The 21,503-nt window shown below is 54.3% G+C and overlaps 8 protein-coding genes across 8 annotated transcripts; 4 read left to right on the top strand and 4 right to left on the bottom strand.

The window, feature by feature from the left end:
- Nucleotides 1-304: 304 nt before the first annotated feature.
- Nucleotides 305-1,109, bottom strand: BDP81DRAFT_79033 (uncharacterized protein). The gene has a single exon (XM_060596279.1). It carries the CDS (start codon nucleotides 1,032-1,034, stop codon nucleotides 582-584), a length of 453 nt encoding a protein of 150 aa, XP_060450215.1. The 5' UTR covers nucleotides 1,035-1,109; the 3' UTR covers nucleotides 305-581.
- Nucleotides 1,110-4,385: 3,276 nt separating this feature from the next.
- Nucleotides 4,386-4,740, bottom strand: BDP81DRAFT_415133 (uncharacterized protein). Its single transcript, XM_060589425.1, has one exon. It carries the CDS (start codon nucleotides 4,669-4,671, stop codon nucleotides 4,426-4,428), a length of 246 nt encoding a protein of 81 aa, XP_060450214.1. The 5' UTR covers nucleotides 4,672-4,740; the 3' UTR covers nucleotides 4,386-4,425.
- Nucleotides 4,741-5,302: 562 nt separating this feature from the next.
- On the top strand, nucleotides 5,303-7,570 carry BDP81DRAFT_415132 (uncharacterized protein). The gene is made up of 4 exons (XM_060589424.1): nucleotides 5,303-5,931; nucleotides 6,014-6,305; nucleotides 6,471-6,703; nucleotides 6,778-7,570. The coding sequence occupies exons 1-4, from the start codon at nucleotides 5,693-5,695 to the stop codon at nucleotides 7,253-7,255; spliced, it is 1,242 nt and encodes a 413-aa protein (XP_060450213.1). The 5' UTR covers nucleotides 5,303-5,692; the 3' UTR covers nucleotides 7,256-7,570.
- Nucleotides 7,571-7,921: 351 nt separating this feature from the next.
- On the bottom strand, nucleotides 7,922-9,239 carry BDP81DRAFT_415130 (mitochondrial ribosomal protein subunit L20-domain-containing protein). The gene has a single exon (XM_060589423.1). The coding sequence runs from the start codon at nucleotides 9,000-9,002 to the stop codon at nucleotides 8,364-8,366; it is 639 nt and encodes a 212-aa protein (XP_060450212.1). The 5' UTR covers nucleotides 9,003-9,239; the 3' UTR covers nucleotides 7,922-8,363.
- Nucleotides 9,240-9,565: 326 nt separating this feature from the next.
- On the bottom strand, nucleotides 9,566-10,509 carry BDP81DRAFT_415128 (uncharacterized protein). Its single transcript, XM_060589422.1, has 2 exons — nucleotides 10,022-10,509; nucleotides 9,566-9,933 (listed from the first exon to the last, which is right to left on the bottom strand). The coding sequence occupies exons 1-2, from the start codon at nucleotides 10,371-10,373 to the stop codon at nucleotides 9,614-9,616; spliced, it is 672 nt and encodes a 223-aa protein (XP_060450211.1). The 5' UTR covers nucleotides 10,374-10,509; the 3' UTR covers nucleotides 9,566-9,613.
- Nucleotides 10,510-12,445: 1,936 nt separating this feature from the next.
- Nucleotides 12,446-13,279, top strand: BDP81DRAFT_78985 (uncharacterized protein). Its single transcript, XM_060596278.1, has one exon. The coding sequence runs from the start codon at nucleotides 12,490-12,492 to the stop codon at nucleotides 13,015-13,017; it is 528 nt and encodes a 175-aa protein (XP_060450210.1). The 5' UTR covers nucleotides 12,446-12,489; the 3' UTR covers nucleotides 13,018-13,279.
- A 778-nt stretch (nucleotides 13,280-14,057) lies between these two features.
- BDP81DRAFT_308168 (uncharacterized protein) lies at nucleotides 14,058-15,164 on the top strand (the record flags this gene model as incomplete). The annotated part of the gene is made up of 1 exon (XM_060583428.1): nucleotides 14,058-15,164. One exon carries the CDS (start codon nucleotides 14,058-14,060, stop codon nucleotides 15,162-15,164), a length of 1,107 nt encoding a protein of 368 aa, XP_060450209.1.
- Nucleotides 15,165-19,992: 4,828 nt separating this feature from the next.
- Nucleotides 19,993-21,326, top strand: BDP81DRAFT_457153 (DnaJ domain-containing protein; the record flags this gene model as incomplete). Its single annotated transcript, XM_060593253.1, has 2 exons — nucleotides 19,993-20,162; nucleotides 20,252-21,326. The coding sequence occupies 2 exons, from the start codon at nucleotides 19,993-19,995 to the stop codon at nucleotides 21,324-21,326; spliced, it is 1,245 nt and encodes a 414-aa protein (XP_060450208.1).
- Nucleotides 21,327-21,503: the final 177 nt, after the last annotated feature.

Genomic DNA, 21,503 nt, shown 5'->3' with positions numbered 1-21,503 from the left:
CACCTCACCTACGCCTCCTGAACCAGACTGGAGCTAGCCTGACGGTAGTGCGGCGTCGCCATCGCTTTGGGTTAGACATCGTGAGACGTCCGGTCGAAGAGCAGGTTGTCTGCGGGGCTAGGGTAGGGGTTGAGCTTAACCGTCGTCTGGTGTTTACGATTCCAAGAGAGGGGCAGGCCCGCGGGGTGGAGGGGAGTGGAGGAGGGCTCTTTGCCGGGGCGCGAATGGAGTATTTGCCCACGGAGTATTTACCCTGTGGAGGATCACCACCACCATGCTGGGAGGAGTATACGTAGCCTATGGGCTGTATTCGTAGGTGGACGGGCTGGGCGGCCGTAGACGTTTGCTAAGAAGCGACGTGAAGGCCGTGATGCCATGCCGGGATGACGGGGGATAGCTGGTGGGATGGCCGGGGGTTAGGCGTCGACGTCTGTGGGCTCTGGACGGAGGTGATGTGCATAATAGGATGATATGGCCGAAGGTTACAGCCTATATCACATCTTAACACTGTTAAGGCATGCGCGTCTTCTCTGCAGAAGCGGTCGTGAAAGAGCGGAGCTCAATAACTAATTATGGGAACATTAGAAGATGAGGAGATGTTGTTCAAGAACGCAACGGTACGTGTAGATCCAAATCTTCATCACTCGATGATGTTGTACTGTTGTCGTGATGTGCGTAATGTCCAGGAGCAAGAATGATCTCCCGTTAGTTCTCCCGTTAGTTCTCCCGTGATCTACAAGCGTCCGTTGGTGTCCTGCAGTCCTGCTTCTTGTTTTTTCTCCGAGCCGTGTCTGTTCGGCCCACCCAAAACGAAGACATTTCGAATTTCTAAACATCCAAACAAGGCAGGAACCCCCCAGCTTGAAGTGAAAGAAACAGTGGGCAGAGCAAAAGATATGGGAAGGCGGGTTCAGGGAGTGGTTCTCGGGCGAGAAAAAACTTCTTTGCTCAGGGGTGTTATCCGTAAGGGGGAAGGAATAAGACCAGGCGATATCGAAATCTGCTCGCCGTCCGATGTTCTGAGCCAATGGCATCAAGCTTGAAAAGAAGAACCGCTCGCTTGGTCGGTTCAGGGAACCAGCTTGTTGAAGGAGATGTTGAATGGAGGCTCAGGGGCAAGTCGGTGGAAGAAGTTGAGGTTCACTTTGAGTGCCCAGAAGAAGGGGGACGTTGGATGGGATGGAGTCGGGAGCGGCGCTAGGAAGGGCCGGGGGGAAGGGATGGCGGCGATAGCGCATGATTTTCGCGGGGGGTCGAGGATCAATCGGACCTGGCCGCCGTGGTCATCGGAGAATTACAGCCAATCGGGAGGGGGATCGGTACGGTCTTGCTTATATAATGCTGCGGCTAAGTCCCACTTGGCCGTTTGAAGATGCCAGCGCCTTTCCCCTGGGACCCGTGGCTACCCCCGTCGAACTCGACGGACCTCCAGTGACACCCAGTGGCATCCACGCCAAATTCATCCCAAACACGCTTCTCCCCCTGGACCTGGTTGTTCCTGTTTCAGCTGATTTTCCAAAGAGGAAAGACTCAGCCTCGTCCCAACTCCCCTTTCTGTATTCCGTCGGGTACCTGAATTTCACCCGTACCTTAGGTTGTGGCTTCTCGTCCCTGACCAGATACTCCGGGTGAATTCCAGGGCTTCTGGAGTCTGCGGATTCTCCACTCATCCAATCAAGTTTCATAGTGTTTCCACCCTCCATCAACTTCACCCCTACGACACCTTCAGGCTTCACCCCTCGTCTGGATACTGTCCTTCAATGTTCCAACGGAAAAGACCCCAGATCACGTGCAGCCAGTCTCTTGAACGTTTGTTCGCACATCTCCTCCCATTCCTTTCCCTCATGAACTACACCCACTCACACCCGATTCTTCCATCTGATGTCATGTCATCCAACGCCCCAGACCTGGCACCCCTGCTCTGGTTTCACGAAGGCTAATTACAGGAGGCTTCTTTCGTGCAGCCTTGGGACGACTGTGGATCACTCTCTTTCTCTGGACTTACAGCCTTCCTCCCCCCTCCCCTTCCCGACCCATCTCCTGTCAACTTTTGGCCCGATGACATAAAGACAACCACACGACGGGGAGCGTTGGGAGCGTCGCATGTGCCGACAGATGAATAGCAGAGCAGAGTCGCATCTATTATAGCTCTCAGGCCCATCCTCCCCCGGGCAGTCAACTCACGACAGCCTTCGGAGATTCTTCACTGCAAGCTTTAATGCATCACCACTACCGTGGTTCGTCCGCCCGCCGGGCCCTCGCTCACTCGCATATTTTGTGCTGATCACCATGGTCCGCTCGTCGATCCCGCGGACACGTCAAACCATGAATAAGGTCTGGCTTGTGCGACCCATGCGGGAGATCGCTGGCTGGCTGGTCCCCCGCCGCCGCCGCAACCCCTCCTCGGTTTCGGCGGTCCTTTTCCTCCCCCTCTAGTCCCCTGACTACCCTACCAACACTCTTGATTGTTTAAAATTGCAGAGGGGCCACACACGTCTTTGGGTGAGACCGCTCTTGTAGCATCATCCCAGAATCGGCAACCAGTTCACTCTGCGGTATAGACTCTTCTCGGCCTCCGCGATATGTCGAACTACGAATCTGACTTCTTGGCCTTTGTCTCTAGCAGTCTAGCTCGGCGGATCGATGATGAATCGCCGTGTTTGCTCTAATGCGACCTTGACGGTGAACGGCTATCCTTGGCGAGCGGGCCTCTGTGGATGTCTACTCTCTCCTTCTTGGCTTAGTCGTGGTCTTCGCAAACAAGGTACTCGTCTGTCGGGCTGTCACCAAGAGTCAGTGACTCTGCTAGATGCCCCGAGAACATCCAATTAGGACTCAAACCTGATCAGAACGGATCCTGCCTCGCAAGGCGCTCAGCGGGAATGGTACTAGATCGAGGGCCATCAAGGAAAGAGGCTGTCACTTGTGCTTAGGATAAACCCATGGCGAGCCCTCTGACAAGCTACGCTTCATCCAAGCCTGGCAGTCCCAGCGAGAGACACAGAGAGAGATCCAGGATTGCTAAAGACAACTGGCTCAGCCATCCTGATGGTGGAAACACCGCCTCCAGAATGTCAGTGGTCGCCCGCTCTCTCCGGAGACGGGCGGTTACGCCCTACCCCGAACCCTCCCATCCTGCAACCGCCACCGTCAGATATAGCAACACAAGAATGCGTCTAGACCATGAAACCGGCCTTCTGGTCCAGAGTCATCAGCCCTGTGTACGACACCGCACCCTGAATTAGGGATGCTGCCTCTGGTCTGCAGATCATCTGCGAGACTAAGAGCCTAAGCCTGCCGTCAAAAGTCCGGCATGAATATGAGAGCCGGGGTGGTGCTGCTGCGCCCTTTGACGATCGAGTCTGGAACTGCCGCACCTATCTTCTTGTTGAGGTGTTTTTCTTTTTGCTTGAGGAGCATAGCCAAGCGGCATTGCATCATCGATCTTGAGGTGTTTTGCACACCCCCTCGAGACATTTGATGCGCAATTTTGGGGCTGAGTATATGATTTTGTTATTGTAAGCACTGAATATGGCTTGCATGCGTATTTGTTGAATCGCAGCCTGAGGTATCATGGCGATGTGGTCAGCTACTTCAGTGGGACAGCGCGGGACGGGCTATAGTCTGAAATCACCTCATCCGCTCTCACCAGCAATAAAGGGAACCTTGCCCAGAAGCGTAAGATGGTTATACACTAATCCTGAGTGCAAGTTTACCGGGCTGTAGTTTGTGGGTTTGAATTCCACAAGCGCCTTCTTCATTTTTGTTTATTATTCCAATCTATCATTACACTTTCACCTTTTACATTAGGGAGAACAGCGTCAAGTTGCTGAGTAGACTCGACTGGACTTGGCAACAGCATTTTATGGCGCATACGGAATCCGCTAAATGCTGAAAGACCCATGGCTGGCCGGGCTGACTACTACAAATAGACTGGTTGTCATTTGCCATCGACAAGTCTGTCGTTGATGGTGACTGCTGTTCGTCTTGGTCCATGAGTTTGCGAATTCGCTACGTTCTGGACCGGTGCATTCGAAAATTTGGTGGTATCGATCAGCTGGTGCATGCTATATCCGGCATGGTTGAGAGTGCAATCGATTATTGTGAGAAACAAGAAGCATCTGGTGAATGGTTTTACAATCCCGCTTGATTCTGAAAAGGCATGTATATTTCTGAGTCGGTCCGCACAGTTGGAATTACTCTTCTAATTTACCTCACATATCATAGAGTGACATCACTGCTACCCCAAGCGCTAGAAGTACCTTGAGCTGCTTAAAGACTGATGTCGATGAATTCGTCGTTCACTTTCGTGGAGCTTGAACTCAAACGCAGGCCAGCAACCATTTTTTTAATTTCATCACTTGAGATCCTTCTTTGCATGATAGGGAAAGGGTGAGTCCGACTCAAGAGAAGAAGACTTTTACCTTAATTTCTGGTAGTCCGAATGCTGGCGGACGGTAGCGATCGGAGCCGTCTTCCGGGTCGACTCAGACTGAATTGCAGTCGTAAGTGGAGACAGTTCACCGGCCCGGTGCATATACTCGGCCCGGAGCTCCGCGAAAGCTCGGAAGTAGGAACCGGGCCGGGCGATTGGTGGAAAAGGAGTTGAAATAAAGTTAACCCCAGAGGGAAGACAGAACGGGAAGTGGTTGAGATCAATGGAATGCACATCGAACAGACTGTTCCTCTCGGAGTATCGGGAATATTAGCTAACAGAATTTACATGGCTGGCCATCGCCGAAGACGGGCTCGGTAGTCGAGCGCTCGGTGTGGGGTAACGGCCTCCGGATTTCGGGGGATGCCCCGCCGCCAAGTGGATGGGAAGCACGCAACCTGTGCGTTAGACGTTTCCAAAGGGCACAGTGTGCGCTTCGGCCCATGCCTCGAGCACAGGCGATCGCTGAAGCTTGCGTGTGACCCGAGCCACAGGGCGCTCCAACTAAGACGACGGCGTCCCGGATAGTGCGAACTGAGAGGTACATGTCGTCGTCTCCAGCGCATGTGCTTCGTTCCAGTTTGTGCGACGTTTGTATTGTCGGCTGGGGATTACACGGCGATGGTACTCGATCTATGATTTGAGGCTTTTCTTCTTTTTTGAATCTAAATAGGCTTGGTGTCATCATCGTATGTGTTGGTGTTGGAAGTAGCAATGTGGTCCAGGTGTTCTTCCATCCGAGGTCTTGTGCCTTACTGTGCTGATCTCACCTGGCCCAGACCTTCCCAGCTGGGCCAATGTCTGTGACCCTCCCATTCCCCATCCCCCATCCTCAACCCCCCACCCCTGGCAGTATCCAACATCATCCTTCCATCACCTGCCGTTTCGGTGCCATCTCTTCGACATCGTCAACTTGCGATGGAACCGAGAATCAACGTCCATATTGTCTAGTTGCCTTCCATTCACTAATCTTGATCCATTTCTACTTGCTGGCACCGTCTTCTCTGTTTTGTATCCACAAGATCTACCAAGATCTACCTTGCGTCATCATCTGGCCCCACGGTCAGGAACGAAGCCAAAGCTGCGGCATCGGGGGATTCTCCAACCCCACCCCGCCCATCCATCACAACAGCTCAGCTCGGCTCGGGTCTCAGGAACCGAGTCAAGATCGGCAGCGACGCAAGCTTGAGCTTTTTGCTCAACAGTTGAAATCAATCATATAGGTCCCTTGCCCGCCTAGGCGACGGCTCGCCCACCATGGTCGTCTTTGTTGATCTAGACGACGAGGACATGGAGCCCCTTCACGTTCTCGAGGCACGCCGCCTAGCAACAGCTGCTGCTGTCGCGACTGATGCATTGGAATCAAGCAGCCGCGAGCTCGAGCACATGCTTGAGAAGCCGGCGATTGCCCCAGTTTCGTTGGTGACACCAGCTCCCGTATCAGAGCCAACACCGACATTTCAGAGTGCTGCTACTGAGGCTTTTGGCTGCTATCCGTAAGCTCCGTTTACTCCTCCTAACATCACGCGCATGTGGTAGCGGAACATCGTGACTGACACCGTACCTTCCGTTCCGCAGCATCGTCATATCAATAGCTGAACACATCGATCTCAACACCCTCGACAGTCTCGCCCGCACCTCGCGCCAGGTCCGCCAGGGTCTGCTGCAATACCGCTCCATTCTCCTCTCTTCGACGCTGCACTGCTCCAACGAGGCCGCCCCAGTCGACCCAGAGTCTACGTTCCGCTTTCGTGCGAGGGCCGGCAACTGGTATTACATGGAAGATGGCCGGAACTACAACGGCAAGAGCGGCAGCTGTGCCCGAGACCTGGTGACGGAGTGTCGGAGGTGCAGGACCGTCGTGTGCAGGGTATGCCGTCCTATGCCTTGCCACATGCTCTTGGCCCCATCCCACCGAGAAGCGATCCCATTACAGACGTGAAAGGGTGGGAAGGGGTACCAAGAGCATTGAGGCAATGGCCGGGGAGGATATAGAGATTGCCAAGTAAAGTTGATTGCTGACACTTGTATACAGAACTGCGCTATCAAGCCGCCAGCCCATAACGCTCTTCGTGAGCGACATCGTAGACTGTGCAAGGCCTGCACAAAGGCCCCCATCGCAACTCTCGTCAGTCACGCGTTGGAGCCAGAAACACCTCTGCTCGACGACGCCGTGCGACGAGAGATTTGCCGATGCGACGTCGACGGCGTCTGGCTGTGCCAGCCCTGTGGGCGAAGCATGCGCGGGGCCGATCACGACTACCAGCGGTACCTATTCTCTGCTCCTTATTTTGCTGAGGCCCCCAAGATGTGTCCTTGCTAACTTTGACCCTCTGCTGCAGTATTTGGAAATGGCGTGCTCATTATGGAGAAGTCCTCGGCGGCCTAGGAACAGGCATCGGCGAGGGTGATCGCGGCGTCATCTGCGGCCGCGAGACTGCTTGCGCCGGCGCCAAGGAACGCGAAAATGAGACCGACTGTGATGCCGAGGATGCCGCCGTCACTGGCGCGAACCTATGGACGGCCACAGACCAGGTACACCTCGACACCGTGCGATATGAGCGCACACCGAGTCCCCAGCTCGGCCCCGGGTACGAGAGGCACGAGATTGAGGGCATCGGAGGCGTCGTGAAGACTAAGTTAGTCCGCATGGTGAGAGTTGGTGCCTGCGTGCCCGAGTGGGACGACGAGAAGAGCCATCACAATATCCTCGGAAGAGAAGTGAAGGGTATTAGGAGGAGTTGGTGCGGCTGGTGCTACAGAGTCATTCCCGGTGAACCTGATTTGGACAAGGCGGGCGTAAAGATGCGTCAGCTTTGAGGGCTGGCGTACTTGGGATATTTCCTTTTTCATGATTTGATGACACTTTTTAATATGCGATAGTGTGGGAACTATCGGGGAATCTGCCTCGAGGCAGGAATGGATTTGACCTTGTACTGAGTTGGCGAGCTGGTCCAAGGCGGGTGAAGAGTTGGCCGGGGTAAAGAGGGATAGAAAAAGTTCAATAGTGCCATTCGTACCTTCCACCTGAATACACAAGGAAATACACAGGAACCAAACCCTCATATACCCCTCCAAGTCCATTCCCGTCACCAGCAGGCGCCCGTCTAGGTCGACGGGTCAGGACAAACTGGCCAGGTGGTGGAATGGTTTACGGTCAACGGTCAATTTCTATACGCCAACCAGCCTACTCGACGACAGGCTTAGCGAGTACCCGAGTTCGAATCCCAGCATGAGCACCAAGAGATGTAGCCACACCGGTGGTGAACTCTTTTTTTTTGGTTTAATGCCAATTAGAACTGAAGATGTTTATTCATGCCTCGCTGTGGACGATAGTCCGGGGGACATGGTGTATTGATACTTGGAAAGAGGAAGACAACATCATCAAGACGTAAGGCGCTTAGTAGCGGTGTCGACGGCTAAAGGTTAATATTCAGACGAGGGAGGGTTTACAACAACCGATTCAGCAGCACAAAAAAAAAAGAGCGTCGTATGATGGGCGAATTTGGGTAAAAGAATTATACACAAGTTTCTATGGCCTTTCGACGTTTTTATATCTCTCTCATTGTACAGATTGGTTGGGAGTTTTTTCGGCCAACGCGTATCGTGACCTGCCTCTATCCTACATGTCTCCCAGCCGATTTTGTGACACTCCCTAATGGTTTTGATGGTACAGAGAATAAATGTGCCATATGCCGCCCCTCCTGGCCCGCCCCCTTTTCTTCTCCCTTGGTGATACAGAGAACCTTGCTTGTAGCACGGCTGCCTCGGAACAGCAATTCTTCCCCCAATGCTCATCTCCATCGCCACAAGTACAGTAACAGAAACTCAGGCGTTCCATCCCAAGCTGCCCAAAACCCCGTTCCAAATGGGGGGTTTTTTTTCCGCCTCGCGTAGCTCTTTTTCGGTTTTGCGTCTCTACTGCCTTTTACAGCTCACCCCGGAAGAGCATCTCCTTTCTGCGCGAGCGGTCCTCGCGGGCCTTTGTACGGATACCACCCCAGCGACCCTTGACGGCCTCGAGCTTGCGCGCCAGACGCTCCGTGTGTTCGCGGGGCGCGGGGGTGCAGATGGTGATGAAGGTCTCGGAGCAGTCGAACTTGCGCGCGAGGGCCGAGACGGACCAGAAATCCGGGTCTTGGGCGCGGAGCTTGCGGATCTCGGCGACGTCGTCCTTGGAGAGGTGGTAGCGCGGGGTGGCGCCGCGGGAGGGGACGTTGAGGGCTGGAGGGAGGGGGGGGGATGTCGCTGTTGATCTTGAGGAGGATTGTGATGAGGAGGAGGCGAAGAGGGTGGAGAGGTTTGCGCGGCGGCGGGGGTCGGTGGCTGGGAGGAACTTGAAGGGGGTGTGGTAGACGGAGGGGGCGGCGGAGGGCGGGTTGTAGATGATTGTGTCGCCGGCGGCTGGGGTCGAGGGGAGGAAGTCGGGGTGGGGGGGGATGTTGAGGGCGCGCTTTGTGCGGGAGAAGGTCTTGTGGCCTCGTCGGGGGACGGTGGTGGTGGTTGCTTGTTGACGGAGGAGGGATGCCAGGGTGGCGGCTGGTCTGGTTAATGTCCTGGCCTCCATTTTTGGGTTGTAGATTGTGATGAAGCTGTTAAAGTAGTTCCGCGTTTCGTGGTCGTGGTCTCTTTCTTCTTCGAGGATGCCGGTTAGGAGCCTGGGATGGCCAATTGAATGGTATCTTGGGAGGGAGTGACAGCACGGCCAGCGTCGCTTCGGTGCAGAGTCTCGGATGGGTCGACTGCGGCGTTGGGGGGGAGGCTTTGATGAGTTGGTCGCGTGCAACAGGGGAAGCTCTCTCGCGATGCTGTACGGGAGACCCTGAGGCGATGATCTGAAGTTTTTCGAACAGCCGATTGGAAATTTGGCTTAGGTAAGGCTTGTGGAGCGAGCTGTCCCGAAAGGGATGCTCAATTGATTAGGTAACGAAACGGTTGTTGCCTTGCTATTTCCAAGTGCGCGCCTGAGGCATGAGGTCGGATGGAGATACTGTCTTATCGATAACATCACATGATATGTCACGCGTGAGACATCGAACGGAAAAGATACTAAGGAAAACGGGCTGGTCCGGGAAAGTGGAACTGGTTGGATCAAGGTTACCTTGGCCTGTTCTGCCAGCGCAGCGTCGCCGGTGACGTCTGCGAAGCTTCTGGGGGCCGCCCCTTTTACCTCCCGCGTTACCTCCTGCCTCCACCGATCCTCGCCGTCGGTTGCTCCAGTAAAAGGTAGAAATGGCGAAAAGGGCAAAAAGAAGGTTCAACACAAACAAAACAAGAATGACAACTTTGTGGTTTGGGGAAAAGCATCTCGTAACCGCGGCGCGGCAATGGTTGCTGCTCCCGTCGGCTTTTGCTATATTCTCCTTGTGCCCTGTTGTTGCTGTTGAGAGCATCTGATCCGCCAAGGGAGTTTGTTACGCAGGGTAGCGTTTTTTCCCAAGAAATACTCCGTACCAAGAAAGAGAAAGCATCATTGCAATGCGTTACTTTCCGCAACAGTACGTATAGACATATTTTCCAACAGAAGCTGTTGGAAAGATTCTACCGTCATTCTACGCATTGTTGTTGTTAATGCAGAATTGACAGTGACGTGCTTTCCATGGGGCCCGGTTTCCCAGGGACCACTGTGTAAAGCGAGGCGGGAAGCCCGATTTACGCAGGGATTCGTGCCTTGCCGGCGCAAGAGGGTCTTCGACTCGACAGAAGACAAAGAGGGGTCCTTGTTGCTGAGGAGTGAGTGGTAAGTGAGAATAAGGCGGCAGAAGAGGAGCCATTTCGTTATGCATTTGGCATGTTGTCTACCTTTGTCATGACCGCTTTTCGGAAGATCTCGTCTTGTCACGGGCGGTTCTGGCTGGCCCAGTGACAGGAGTCGGTTACGGGGTGCCCTGCGAGTTGAATTCTTTCTTCTAAACCCCTCAGATGTGATGGAAATCATTGATGCAGGCAGTAGAGCCCGTGGGGAACAAACATGTCAAAGAAGAAAGAAGGCCGGGACCGAGGCTGACGACGTGGGAGGGTGGAGAGTGTGCTGGATGGGGGAAAGGATCTATCAAGTTAAAGTCAAAAACAGGGAATGAAAAAGAACTTTTTGGGGGGGGGGGGGGGAGGATAGGTAGCTCAATGTTGGCAGAACCCAGAACCAAGAACGCCAGAACCTAGGTGTCTTTTGACTCCTCTCTGTTGCATGCTTCCCGAGTCCCGACTTCTTTCGTCTGAACAGGGAAGAGGGGCGATCCTCGTCGTTTCTTCGGCCATGTTCCATCAGCTATCAAACAATTCCCCTTCCAGGATCTAGAGTGGTCAGCGTTTTCGGATACAACAGCAAAAAAATGACTCAAGAGAGAGCAAGGAGACAAGGGTACTAGGAGTTCGGTGGTCGGTGAGTAGCTTTACTTCAGACGGGGGGAATCTCCGGGAGGTTCATGGGCTGTGACGCTGGGTATGCTTAAGAGAAGTGCGCGAGTCAACTGACTCTGCTATAGATTCAGGGATGGAGCTATTATTGCCCAGTCACCGACTTGACGTGAAAAACAATGCGGGAAGGGGATTGACTGGTGATGGGGATTATAACGGGGTTTAACACATAGAACAACTCCCCGAGAGAAACCGAGACCAGGAAAGTTACCATTGAGGGATCTAAGACATTGAATCTCCAGTTACTATCCGTACTCTGCTTGCTGCATTGTGAAAAAGAAGAGAAGGGGTCCGGGGTCGAGACTAGGCTGAGCTGTCCCTACGGATACCGAAAGTTGACTAAAGGGAGAAGGGGAGACTTGGCGATGTGTCCGAATCGGGTAACTTGGAAGACGACACTTTTGTCAACGGGTCGCATCCAGAGTTCAGGTCAGGAGGATAAAGGGAAATGAGCTCTCGTAGAACGCGTGTGAGATTAATAGTAACAAGCCAGAGAAAAATAAAGCTACGAGAAAGTCTTGTCCCAGACAGATTTCAGATTTGATACGGACGGACGAAACACACAGACGGTCAGCCCATGTAATCCCAACTCGAACTCGAGACACGCCAAAGGAACGCCAGGAGGTCGGTCGACGGTCATCTTCGTTTTCCCCGCGTATCCATTTCATGACTATCGTCGCTTGTGTGACTAGTTTAACTGCGCGTAAGACGCGAAGCAATAATTACGGCGGCCGATCGGTTCGCGCTCTCGCAGAGCCCGCCGAGGTAAGGGGGAAATGGCTTTCGATGATTCTTCCAAGGCCAACGGGGATGTGTCGGGACAGAGTTTCGACAGATCCAACATCATACGAATGCCTAGTCAGATTCCCCCTGACGCCGGTCGAGGAGCCATCGGAGGCTGCGGAAGTCAACGGGGGGACTAACGGAGGATTCCTTTTCTTAATCTGGGCCTAAACCAAGAAAGCTTGGGGGGGGGGGGGGGGACTACTTGGGGAGAAGACGTGACGCGGTGCCTGAGCTACACTACTGCCGGTGACAGAGATGAGCGGCGAGATGAGATCGCGTTCGGTTCGTCGATGAGATGTCGGGCTCTGCGAAGACTCTGTCCTACCTTAGATACCTTACCTTGGGCTGGTGGTTTGTCATCGTCATTCTGGATAAGCGGCACGAGGGTAACAGAGTGAGGTAAGGGCACAATGCATAGACACAGTGAGGCTCGCGGTATCTCGCCTTACAAGCTATAGTGGGGAGCGACTTGGGTAGAAATCCATGTACTTCGTTGTGGGATGGGAGAAGGAAGGGGCCAGACATGTCACCCGCAGCAACTTCCTTCGGCGCGGTATCACGTCAATGCAAAAACTCTAAACAACGTTGGGAAGATACGGGGCGGGCGACGGGCGACGTAGGTAGACGTACGTTGCGACGTGGGAACGTTTAGTTTCTCTTAGCTGACGGAGCAGCGTTGGGTTGGGCAGGAAGCAAAAAAGGAACATACGCGGGAGCGAGGAAAGGAAGGAAAGCGAAAGTATCCCGTCCTACTTATCCGTACCTTACCTTACGTACCTCTATACACAGCAATTAGTGTAAATGGACCGAAAAAAAAACATGATCTGCTGACTACCAAGAAAGCGACGCGAATGCTCCTGACAGTTGATAATAGCTGTCCCTTCCCCATTCTGTTCTTCCCTCGCTCCCAAGTGTGCATTTCCCAACGCTTCCGAACATATTCTGTGAATCCGTACCTTACCGTTGCATCTGCTGCATCCAGCACTCTTGATCCCACCTCATTCTTCTCCCGTCCACCGCCTTGCACGCATCTACCAGCAACGGCAACGCACCCGCAATCCGCCTCACCGGAGACGAAAATCTATCCACCAAATAACTGGACCAACCCACCTACCTTATCCAACCGAACTTGTCTCTTACGGAGCATCTCCAGGTCTCCAACCACCACAAGCAAGGCACAGCAGACCCAGGCCTGGGCCTCTCTTACAGATCAGCACCACAAGGCTCCTGCAGCAGGGGTAATATCGTTACTGTGTAGGAAACCGCCAATCCGCTTGCTCGTCGTCTGGACCTGTTGCGTCACACGCTCCCGCCTTTCTCTCTCCCCCCCCAGCTTCCTCGCTCGTCAGTCAGGGACCGCTTCTCGAGGCCGTTTTTAATCGAGCGCCAATATTCGAACGAGACTACTGGTTGCATTCTGCATCTTTTTGTCTGCGCGCCTACGGCAGAGAAGCGATTCGGTCATCCCCCTCTTTCTCCTTGTCACTTCATCGTCTTCGACTAAGAGAGAAAAAAAAAAGTGCCCAGCAAGCGGCAGACGATCCAAAAAGGGACCAAGACACAAGACCAAGACGGACGACGACACCTGACTGTGTGTCCTCCAACAACGCCATCAACCCCAAAAAAGACCATCACCGTTCCGTGTAAATCATCCCATTACCTACCTACTCCATCGCTCTCGCGTCTCAACGGCTAGTCCGCTTCCATTCCCCCCAAGTTCTGCGCGCAGGGGAAACTGCGCACATTCTCGGTTCTTCCCCCTTGGTGTTGCGCTGCTCTGCTATTGAACCGTTCTGGTATGTACATCTCGATACTCTTATCCCACCCTTCGGATATCCCATGTCCACCCCCCATACCCATCCCCATCCATGTACTTTGTACCGTTCAGGTAAAAAAAGAACATTTCTTGGTTTCTTTGCCGGGGGTCTCTCCGTCGGCGGCGCTGATACCTGCTGCGGACGGCGTGCGCATGTATTGCTTGCTTGCTGCTACCGATGCGCTGCTGTTTTTCTGCCTTGCCGACTGGACGCTTCCTGTGACAATCAATCACCGCACTCGCACACTTGCACCCCCTTCCACTTTCCCCTTCCCTTGCAGTGACCCCAAAAAGGGCGAATCGCGGGAATATACGTCAGGGTCACAGGGTCACCAAAAGCCAATCTATTTGTCCCCCCACCACCTGTTTTCCCAGACTTCGTTTATCCACGTCCCCTCCCCCCTCTCTTCTTCCTGGGTCTACATAACATCACGTCAATCTCAGGGTCCCTGCTTGTTGAAGAGAGACATTCCATTAACCCGTCCCTTTTCCCACAGAAACCACCCAATACCGTTGTATCAGCAAATCCATCTACATACTACCTCGCAAACACCAAAACCACCACCACCACCAACTACTCGAACAACCCTGCACCACACCACGATGAGCCTAGTCGAGGCAAACCCCCTCAACGTCGCTGAGACGGCTGTACCGCACCCAACCGCCGTCGCTCACACCATGGCCGGCAGCACAAGCGGCGATGCGACACCCCGCACCTCGAGCCACAATGAGCCCCAGACGGACAACACGAAGAAGGACGTGAAGAACAAGGTGCGCGGATTGTTCGGACTCGGCAAGAAGAAGGAAGAATCAAATGTCTCCAACAAGTCTTCATCGTCGGCCAAGCCCGCGCCGGCCGTCACCAGCAACCCCTCCTTAACACGGGACACCTCGAGAGCATCAGCTCGGTCTACAACATCGCCATACGTGCATCCTTCTTCGCCAAGCCACGGAATGTCTACATCCCCGCGAGTGCCATCCCCGGCGGGCTCCCAGATCTTCGAGCGAGATGTCGACAATATGTCAATCAAGCCCCAATCGCCTGCCATTCCGTCACACATCCAGACCGAAAACCACATCCCTCCCGTTCTGGATGCATCATCTGAAGCCATTACAGACGACCACCTTGATCCGGACAGCGTCGAGATCGTCACCCACTCCCAGCATCAACCGGCTGCAGCAGCTGTCACCGGCGCCAACGGAAACGGGACACCCCACCCTCCCGACTCCATGGCCGCATCATGGACCGATGAGCTCCGTGCATTTGCGGATCGCGACGATGCTTCCAACTTCAATGCGCTCGATAACGCCGACGTGCGCAGATTGAGCTTCATCTCTTTTGCCGACGTTGTGCAGGCCGAGCAAGGCGGCCACAGCGGCGCAGCAGGTTCGCGCGACTCCATCCACGTCGCTGGGCTGACGTCCCTCTCGTCCATCAACGCCCGCTCGCCCTCGCCCATCCGATCACCCGTCTCTTCTCAGGGACCGGGCACCTCGCCGCCGACAAGCAACCCCGCGTCTGTGAAGGGACTGGAAATGTCCCCCGGACGCAAATCTCTTGGCAGCCCAATTTCGTCCCATCACAACCTCAACATGAGCGGCGAGCTCAACATTGAGACGATGTCGCAGGCGCTCAGGCGCACGGGAAGCACAGATCTCAGCGGGGTCCGCAGCTTGCCCACGAGCCCGATCGAGGGCCCGTCACGTTAAGGAGACGACTATGACGGGATGTTTGATGAGAACTGAAGCAAAAAACAAAACAAATTTACGTTACGGAGTCGGAGGCAAACCGGAGAAACCATTGATACCAAAGTGGACGTTTCTATGAAGCTTTTTTTTTCACCACTGATTTTTTGTCTTTTTTTTCCTTTTGTTCAAAATGCTGAAGAGTGGGCCAGCACTCGCTGATGGAGGCTAGCTGATCGAATTAGGGAGGAATAAACCCGTTTTCTTCCCTTCCTTCACATGCGTTTTTCTTCTACCACCTTGATAGGTTCCGATATTTGGAGTTGGGCAAAGAAAGATAAATATCGATATCATGTGCTTCTCTCAATCTGGCGAGCGGTATGCGTGTGGCATGTGCGCGTGTGTATGTGGTCACTGCAAAGTGGGCGGTTTCATCTTCCTTTCGAATCTGGGAACATCTTCCTTACCTTCGGCCTTTTCCTACGCCCAGCGATTTCTGGCTTTGGATCAGCTGCCTCTTTTTTTTCTTTCTTTTTTTCTCTCTCTCTCTCTCTCTCTCTTCTTCTTACAAACGTAGGCATACACCCAAGGTAGTGGGAAATACAGATTGTGATTTGAGACGGACTACCTGATCAGGAAAATTCGAAGCGGCCCTAACACATGTCATTCGTGTCATTCATACAATCGAGAAGTGTGTCCCGGATCCCGAGTCCGGTTTCGATTTCTGACAGGCGTGCTAAATCGTCCGAATGAACATGTTAGCGCCGATGGCTAGTGAAGTCCACGTGTTACCGAAAGGAATTTGTTTTCGTTCGCTTTTTGTCCTCTGCAGATACATGACTTTTTGGACTTTGAAGTAGCTGGGGCTGTCATGGAAGGGACTTTATCTAGACGGGGCTGGCAAGGGTTTCGTGCGGCCTTGAGCTCATGCACATTGGATGAGTGTCTTTTGCTAGTCAAAAAAAAAATACTTTCTCATACGAACTAGCAAGATATGCGATTATACATTGTCTTTTTTGGTAGGGATGTATTGAGTAGGGATGTATTGAGTAGGGATGTATTGAGTAAACCGGAGCTTGACAGAAACACGTGAGCTCTGCTTCACGCTTCAAGAGTTGAGATAGCTTGGTGAAGCGCCGATGAATTAAGATAGTATCTTGGAGGTTGATCATTGTATTCAAACTACCCTGAACCATTCCATTCCCTCCCCTCCTCTTCGAAAACTCGCAACCACCAATCCTTCCACTTATCCACGAGTTACACCCCAAATCAGCGATCATAATTCCTAGCCTTGGGCATCTTCTTCTCCTCCATAGCCTCCACATCCTTCTGCTTGTAAAAGTGCGGCGCCAGCTCCGCGAGCCACTTACTCTCGATGGGCATACAGCTGCGCATGTACTCCTTTGTCGTCTGCACGAGCTCAAAATACACCAACATCTTGGTCGGCGGGTCGACGCCCATGAGCACCGACGACGGGTGCACGTAGACGGTGGCGTTCTTCTTGATGGTGCGGTAGCTGTCGCCGCTGCGCTGCAGGCGCGCCGCGTTGGGGAAGAAGCCGGCCGTCAGCGCGCGCTTGATGGGCTGCAGGTTGGACGCGCCGCAGGTCGAGGGCGAGACCTCGACGCGCTCGCAGAGCTTGGCGAGCTGGTCGCGCACGTCGCGCGCGCGCGTGAGGGAGCGCTGCTGCAAAAAGTTCTCGCGCGACCAGATGGGCGAGAAGTCGCTGTCGACCCACTGGTTCCAGATGTTGAGGAGCGTGAGGTGGTCGCCGCCCTCCTTGATGGTGAAGCGGGCGCGGGCCGAGTCGGCGTGGATCTTCTTGTCCTTGGGGCGGAAGAAGAGCGCAGAGGCCTCGCTGAGCATGGAGACGACGGAGAGCACCTCCTCGACGCAGCCTTCCTTGTCGGCGGCGAGGACGGCCTTGGCGAGCATCGGGTCCGTGGGGAACTCGGCCATTTGGCGACCCATCTTGGTGAGTTCGCCCTTGTGGTTGAGGGCCTGGAGGGCAAAGAGCTGGTTCAGGGCGCCGATGAGGGCCTCGGTCGGCGGCGGGTCCATGAACTCAAAGTCGAGGAGCTCGTTGATGCCCAGCGACTTGAGCTGGAGGACGACGCCGTTGAGGTTCGTGCGCTGGATCTCGGGCATGGGCGATTCGTCCATCTCGTTCATGTAGGCGAACTTTGTGTAGAGGCGGAAGCACTTTCCTGGGCCTACACGGCCGGCGCGACCACTCCTCTGGTTCGCGGACGCCCTTGAGCAAGGTGTCACGACGAGGTTTGACATGCCGGTGGCGGGGTTGTAGACGTTCTCCTTGACGAAGCCGGGGTCAATGACATAGACGATTCCGTCGATTGTCAGACTGGTCTCGGCAATGTTGGTAGCTAGAACGACTTTCCGGGCGCCTTCTGGGGTTGGTTCGAAGATCTTGGCCTGGAGTTCTGAGGGCAAGTTGGCATAAATGGGACAAACCACCAACTCCTTGACACGGCTCCCTAGCTTTTTCGCCGTATCGACTATCTGCTGTTCGGCTGCATCAATCTCGTCTTGACCCGTGAGGAACACGAGGATGTCGCCCTTGCCCTGCGTTGTGTGGATTTGGAAGACCGTGGTGATGGCGGCTGCTAAGTAGTTGGCTTCTGGTGCTGGCGTGTAGTAAATGTCGACTGGGTATCTTCGTCCAGGAATGTTGTAAATAGGGGCATCGTCGAAATAGGCGGCGAACTTTTCGGCGTTCATCGTCGCAGAAGAAATCAGTAGTTTCAAATCTGGCCGTTCCCTTGCCAAATCCTTGACCAGAGCTAGCAAAATATCCGTGTGGACGGTTCTCTCGTGAGCTTCGTCAATCATGATAGCCGAATACCCGGAAAGATCCGGTTCCGTCATGAATTCTCTCAGTAACATGCCGTCCGTCATGTATTTCAGAATCGTCTTGTCACTCGTGTTGTCCTCGAAACGGATCGAGTACCCAACCTCTTGTCCGACCTTGACGCCGACCTCGTCCGCCACACGCGCAGCGACACTCATTGCAGCCACACGACGCGGTTGCGTACATCCAACCTTCATTCCGTTCTTGGTGAACCCAGCTTCGTGCAGATATTGCGGTAGTTGTGTCGTCTTTCCGGAACCTGTTTCTCCAACAATGACCAGAATCTGATACTTTTCCATCGCCGCAAGGAAATCGTCTCGATATGCGTAGATGGGCAGGCTCTTCCTCGTCTCCTGGATCGTGAGCTGCTTCTTCTCTGCTGCCTCGATCTGCGCCGCTAGGAATTGTTGCTCCTTGGTCAACTTGCCCTCCCCAGGCATACTCGATCCCAGATTCCATTTGATGTACTGCTCCTCGTCCATGACATAGGCGTAATCGTCATTCTCCCTCTCCGACCTCTGAATCTGCGCCTTGGCCTTCGTGGCCTGTTCCCTTTCCCATTCTTCGTGCTCCGTGACGAACTTTTCTTGTCCGTACTCATCCTTCTCCACGTATCTCTTGTACATCGCATCCTCTTTCCTCTTCTTGTCGATTTTGCCCTTTTCCGTGATGTAGTCCTCCGGTATGTAGTATCCATCCTTGTGGTCGTCAATCTTGAGACGCTCCTCTGCTAACCGTAGAATCTCGCGATTCTTGGCGAACTCGGCCTTCTCCCGTTCCGATAAACGCACGCCGCTCCTCAATTCTTCCGTCTCCTCGGCGACCTGTTTGCGCAGCAGGGCGAGCTTCTCGGCCTCTCGTTTCCCAAGGTACATCTGTCGACTCTTCATGCGGAGGTCCTCCATATTCGCCTTGCGATCCACCTCTGGCCGTCGGCTCTCGGCTGTCTTTGACTTCTTGTCGTCCTTCTCCCGTAACCGCTTCGCAAAGGCTTCGCGCTCTTCAATGTCGCGCTGACGCTCCAGCTCCTCCTTCGCGCCGTCCGACAGGTCCGCGTCTCGGTCGCGATCATCGTGGCTGAGCTTTACCCGCTTCGAGGCAGACTCTTTGAACTCGGTTTCGTCATTGTTGTCGACTTCTTCGGGTTCCGAAGATGGCTCCTCGTCCGCCCACCTGTCGTCGTCGTCGTTTGTGTCTCGCTTCCGGTACTGTTTCGAAGGTCGGGCCGGTGATCTGGAGCGCGATCGTCGCCTGGTAGTCCTTTCGCTGCGGTCGCGATTCCGGTTTCTTTCGCTCGAACGCTCGCGATGGTGCGACTTGTGCTTCTTCTTGTCCTTGACTACTTTGGCGGGACCGACCTCGTCGTCCTCCATCGGGAGGAAGGCGTACTTTTTTGATGCCATGGTCGTATGTATCGATCCCAACGTATGAGATGTGAAATGCCACAAATTTTCTAGCGCTTTCGGCTTGACAGTCTAGAAATAAGTTGTACAAAAGGAAGCCTGGAGTAAGCCTGGCGATGTCAAGTCATGGAGGTTGAGGCCTCATGCAGTTACGTGCCTGGAGTGTGTCTCTGCGCATTCGTCTGAACTTCCCAAAAGGCCCCACACATTTTAGCAACGAGAGAGTGGGGCACAAGGTGCAAAGAAGCCAGCGCCCAATGACCATCTCTGGATAACATGTCTTATCGGACCTGCGTAGCTCCCTTCTTAACACGTTGGAACTTTACATTTTGGGACAGCTGGTTTGCGCGCTTCCTTTGGGTCGATTACCTATCTTCATATCCTACACTTCTCTCTTTCTCTCCCCTTTTTTTCGTAACCTGATTTCTCCTTCGACAAGTCCTTGTCACTCTTCACTCCTTCAAGACTCGAGGATCCCAAAAGGTCTACGACTCAACGAGGATTTTCTTTTGCGCCCGGGCTCCGACGTTCATCGAAGTAAAGTATCCAAATCTCGAAGTACACCACAGGGGGACCCACGATGTACCTCCGAGGGGCAGCATTCGTGCTGCTGCTCCTATGCTTCGTCCAGCTGGCCCTCTGCGCCGAGGACTACTACAACCTCTTAGGCATCAGCAAGAAGGCCTCGGATCGTGAGATCAAATCCGCCTATCGCAAGCTGAGCAAGAAATACCACCCTGATAAGAACCCGTATGCAGTCCTTCCCTTTTACCAAAGGGAACTTTCCTCCCGACCTACTCCTTGCATGAAGGCTAACCAGAGATTCCCACAAACAACAGAGGCGACGACAGCGCAAAGGAAAAATTCGTCGAAGTCTCCGAGGCCTACGAAGCCCTCATCGACCCCGAATCCCGCAAAATCTACGACCAATACGGCCACGAGGGCCTCAAGCAGCAACAACAAAACGGCGGCGGTCACCGCCACGACCCCTTTGACGTCTTCTCCCGCTTCTTCGGCGGCGGCGGCCATTTCGGAGGCCACGGCCAGCGCCGCGGCCAAGACGTAAACGTCCGCATCGGCATCTCCCTCCGCGACTTCTACAACGGCATCAACACGGAATTCCAGTGGGACAAGCAGCACATTTGCGAAGACTGCGACGGCACGGGCTCCTCGGACGGCAAAGTAGACACCTGCGGCGTCTGCGGCGGCCGCGGCGTGCGCATCGTCAAGCACCAGCTCGCGCCGGGTATGTACCAGCAGGTCCAGATGCAGTGCGACGCCTGCGGCGGACGAGGGCAGGAGATCAAGCACAAGTGCCACACGTGTGGCGGCGCGCGCGTCGTGAGGAAGCCTACGACGGTGCAACTCGCCGTCGCCCGCGGCGCGGGGCGCGACAGCCAGATCGTCTACGAGAACGAGGCGGACGCGAGCCCGGACTACGTCGCGGGCAACCTCGTCGTCACGCTCTCCGAAAAGGAGCCCGAGATCGGACAAGATAACCCGGACCGCGTCGACGGCACGTTCTTCCGGCGCAAGGACAACGATCTCTACTGGACCGAGGTGCTCTCGCTGCGCGAGGCGTGGATGGGCGACTGGACGCGCAACGTGACGCACCTCGACGGCCACGTCGTGCGGCTCTCGCGCGATCGGGGCGCCGTCGTGCAGCCTGGTCACGTTGAGACTGTGAAGAGTGAGGGCATGCCCATTTTCCACGAGGATGGGGATAGTGTGTACCACAAGACGGAGTTTGGCAACCTGTACGTCGACTACGTCGTCGTGCTGCCCGATCAGATGGAGAGCGGCATGGAAAAGGAGTTTTGGAGCGTCTTCCAAAAGTGGCGGGGCAAGGTCGGCGTCGACTTGCACAAGGACAGCGGACGGCCGGAGAAGCCTCCGGTGCACGACGAATTATGATGAAAAAGAAAAAAGAGAGAAGAAGATGATGCCCCTGTAGATGACTTCTGTGAGAGATTAGAGAATAGACGGCCACAATCAAAGTACATAATACATGCTCTTTTGCCTGCACCTTTATTTTCTCCAACTGAATCAACAACCCATGTGGCGCAATCATCAAACTCTGCTTGTGTATTG

Source organism: Colletotrichum phormii (genome assembly GCF_030913505.1).
Source record: "Colletotrichum phormii strain CBS 102054 chromosome Unknown BDP81scaffold_2, whole genome shotgun sequence".
Lineage (NCBI taxonomy): Eukaryota > Fungi > Ascomycota > Sordariomycetes > Glomerellales > Glomerellaceae > Colletotrichum > Colletotrichum phormii.
Note: the sequence above shows the minus strand (reverse complement) of the source record. Positions and strands in the feature narration are given on the sequence as shown.

Bases quoted from the DNA above. Each gene is read 5' to 3' on its own strand.
- BDP81DRAFT_78985 (XM_060596278.1), top strand. From the start codon at position 12,490: ATGCTCCTGACAGTTGATAATAGCTGTCCCTTCCCCATTCTGTTCTTC.
- BDP81DRAFT_415128 (XM_060589422.1), bottom strand. From the start codon at position 10,373: ATGATTTCCATCACATCTGAGGGGTTTAGAAGAAAGAATTCAACTCGC. The intron at 9,934-10,021 runs CTGTCAATTCTG...GTCTATACGTAC, and splicing joins GCCCCATGGAAAGCACGTCA to TGTTGCGGAAAGTAACGCAT.
- BDP81DRAFT_79033 (XM_060596279.1), bottom strand. From the start codon at position 1,034: ATGCCATTGGCTCAGAACATCGGACGGCGAGCAGATTTCGATATCGCC.
- BDP81DRAFT_415133 (XM_060589425.1), bottom strand. From the start codon at position 4,671: ATGTGCATTCCATTGATCTCAACCACTTCCCGTTCTGTCTTCCCTCTG.
- BDP81DRAFT_415130 (XM_060589423.1), bottom strand. From the start codon at position 9,002: ATGGAGGCCAGGACATTAACCAGACCAGCCGCCACCCTGGCATCCCTC.
- BDP81DRAFT_415132 (XM_060589424.1), top strand. From the start codon at position 5,693: ATGGTCGTCTTTGTTGATCTAGACGACGAGGACATGGAGCCCCTTCAC. The intron at 5,932-6,013 runs GTAAGCTCCGTT...TCCGTTCCGCAG, and splicing joins GAGGCTTTTGGCTGCTATCC to CATCGTCATATCAATAGCTG. The intron at 6,306-6,470 runs GTATGCCGTCCT...ACTTGTATACAG, and splicing joins GCAGGACCGTCGTGTGCAGG to AACTGCGCTATCAAGCCGCC.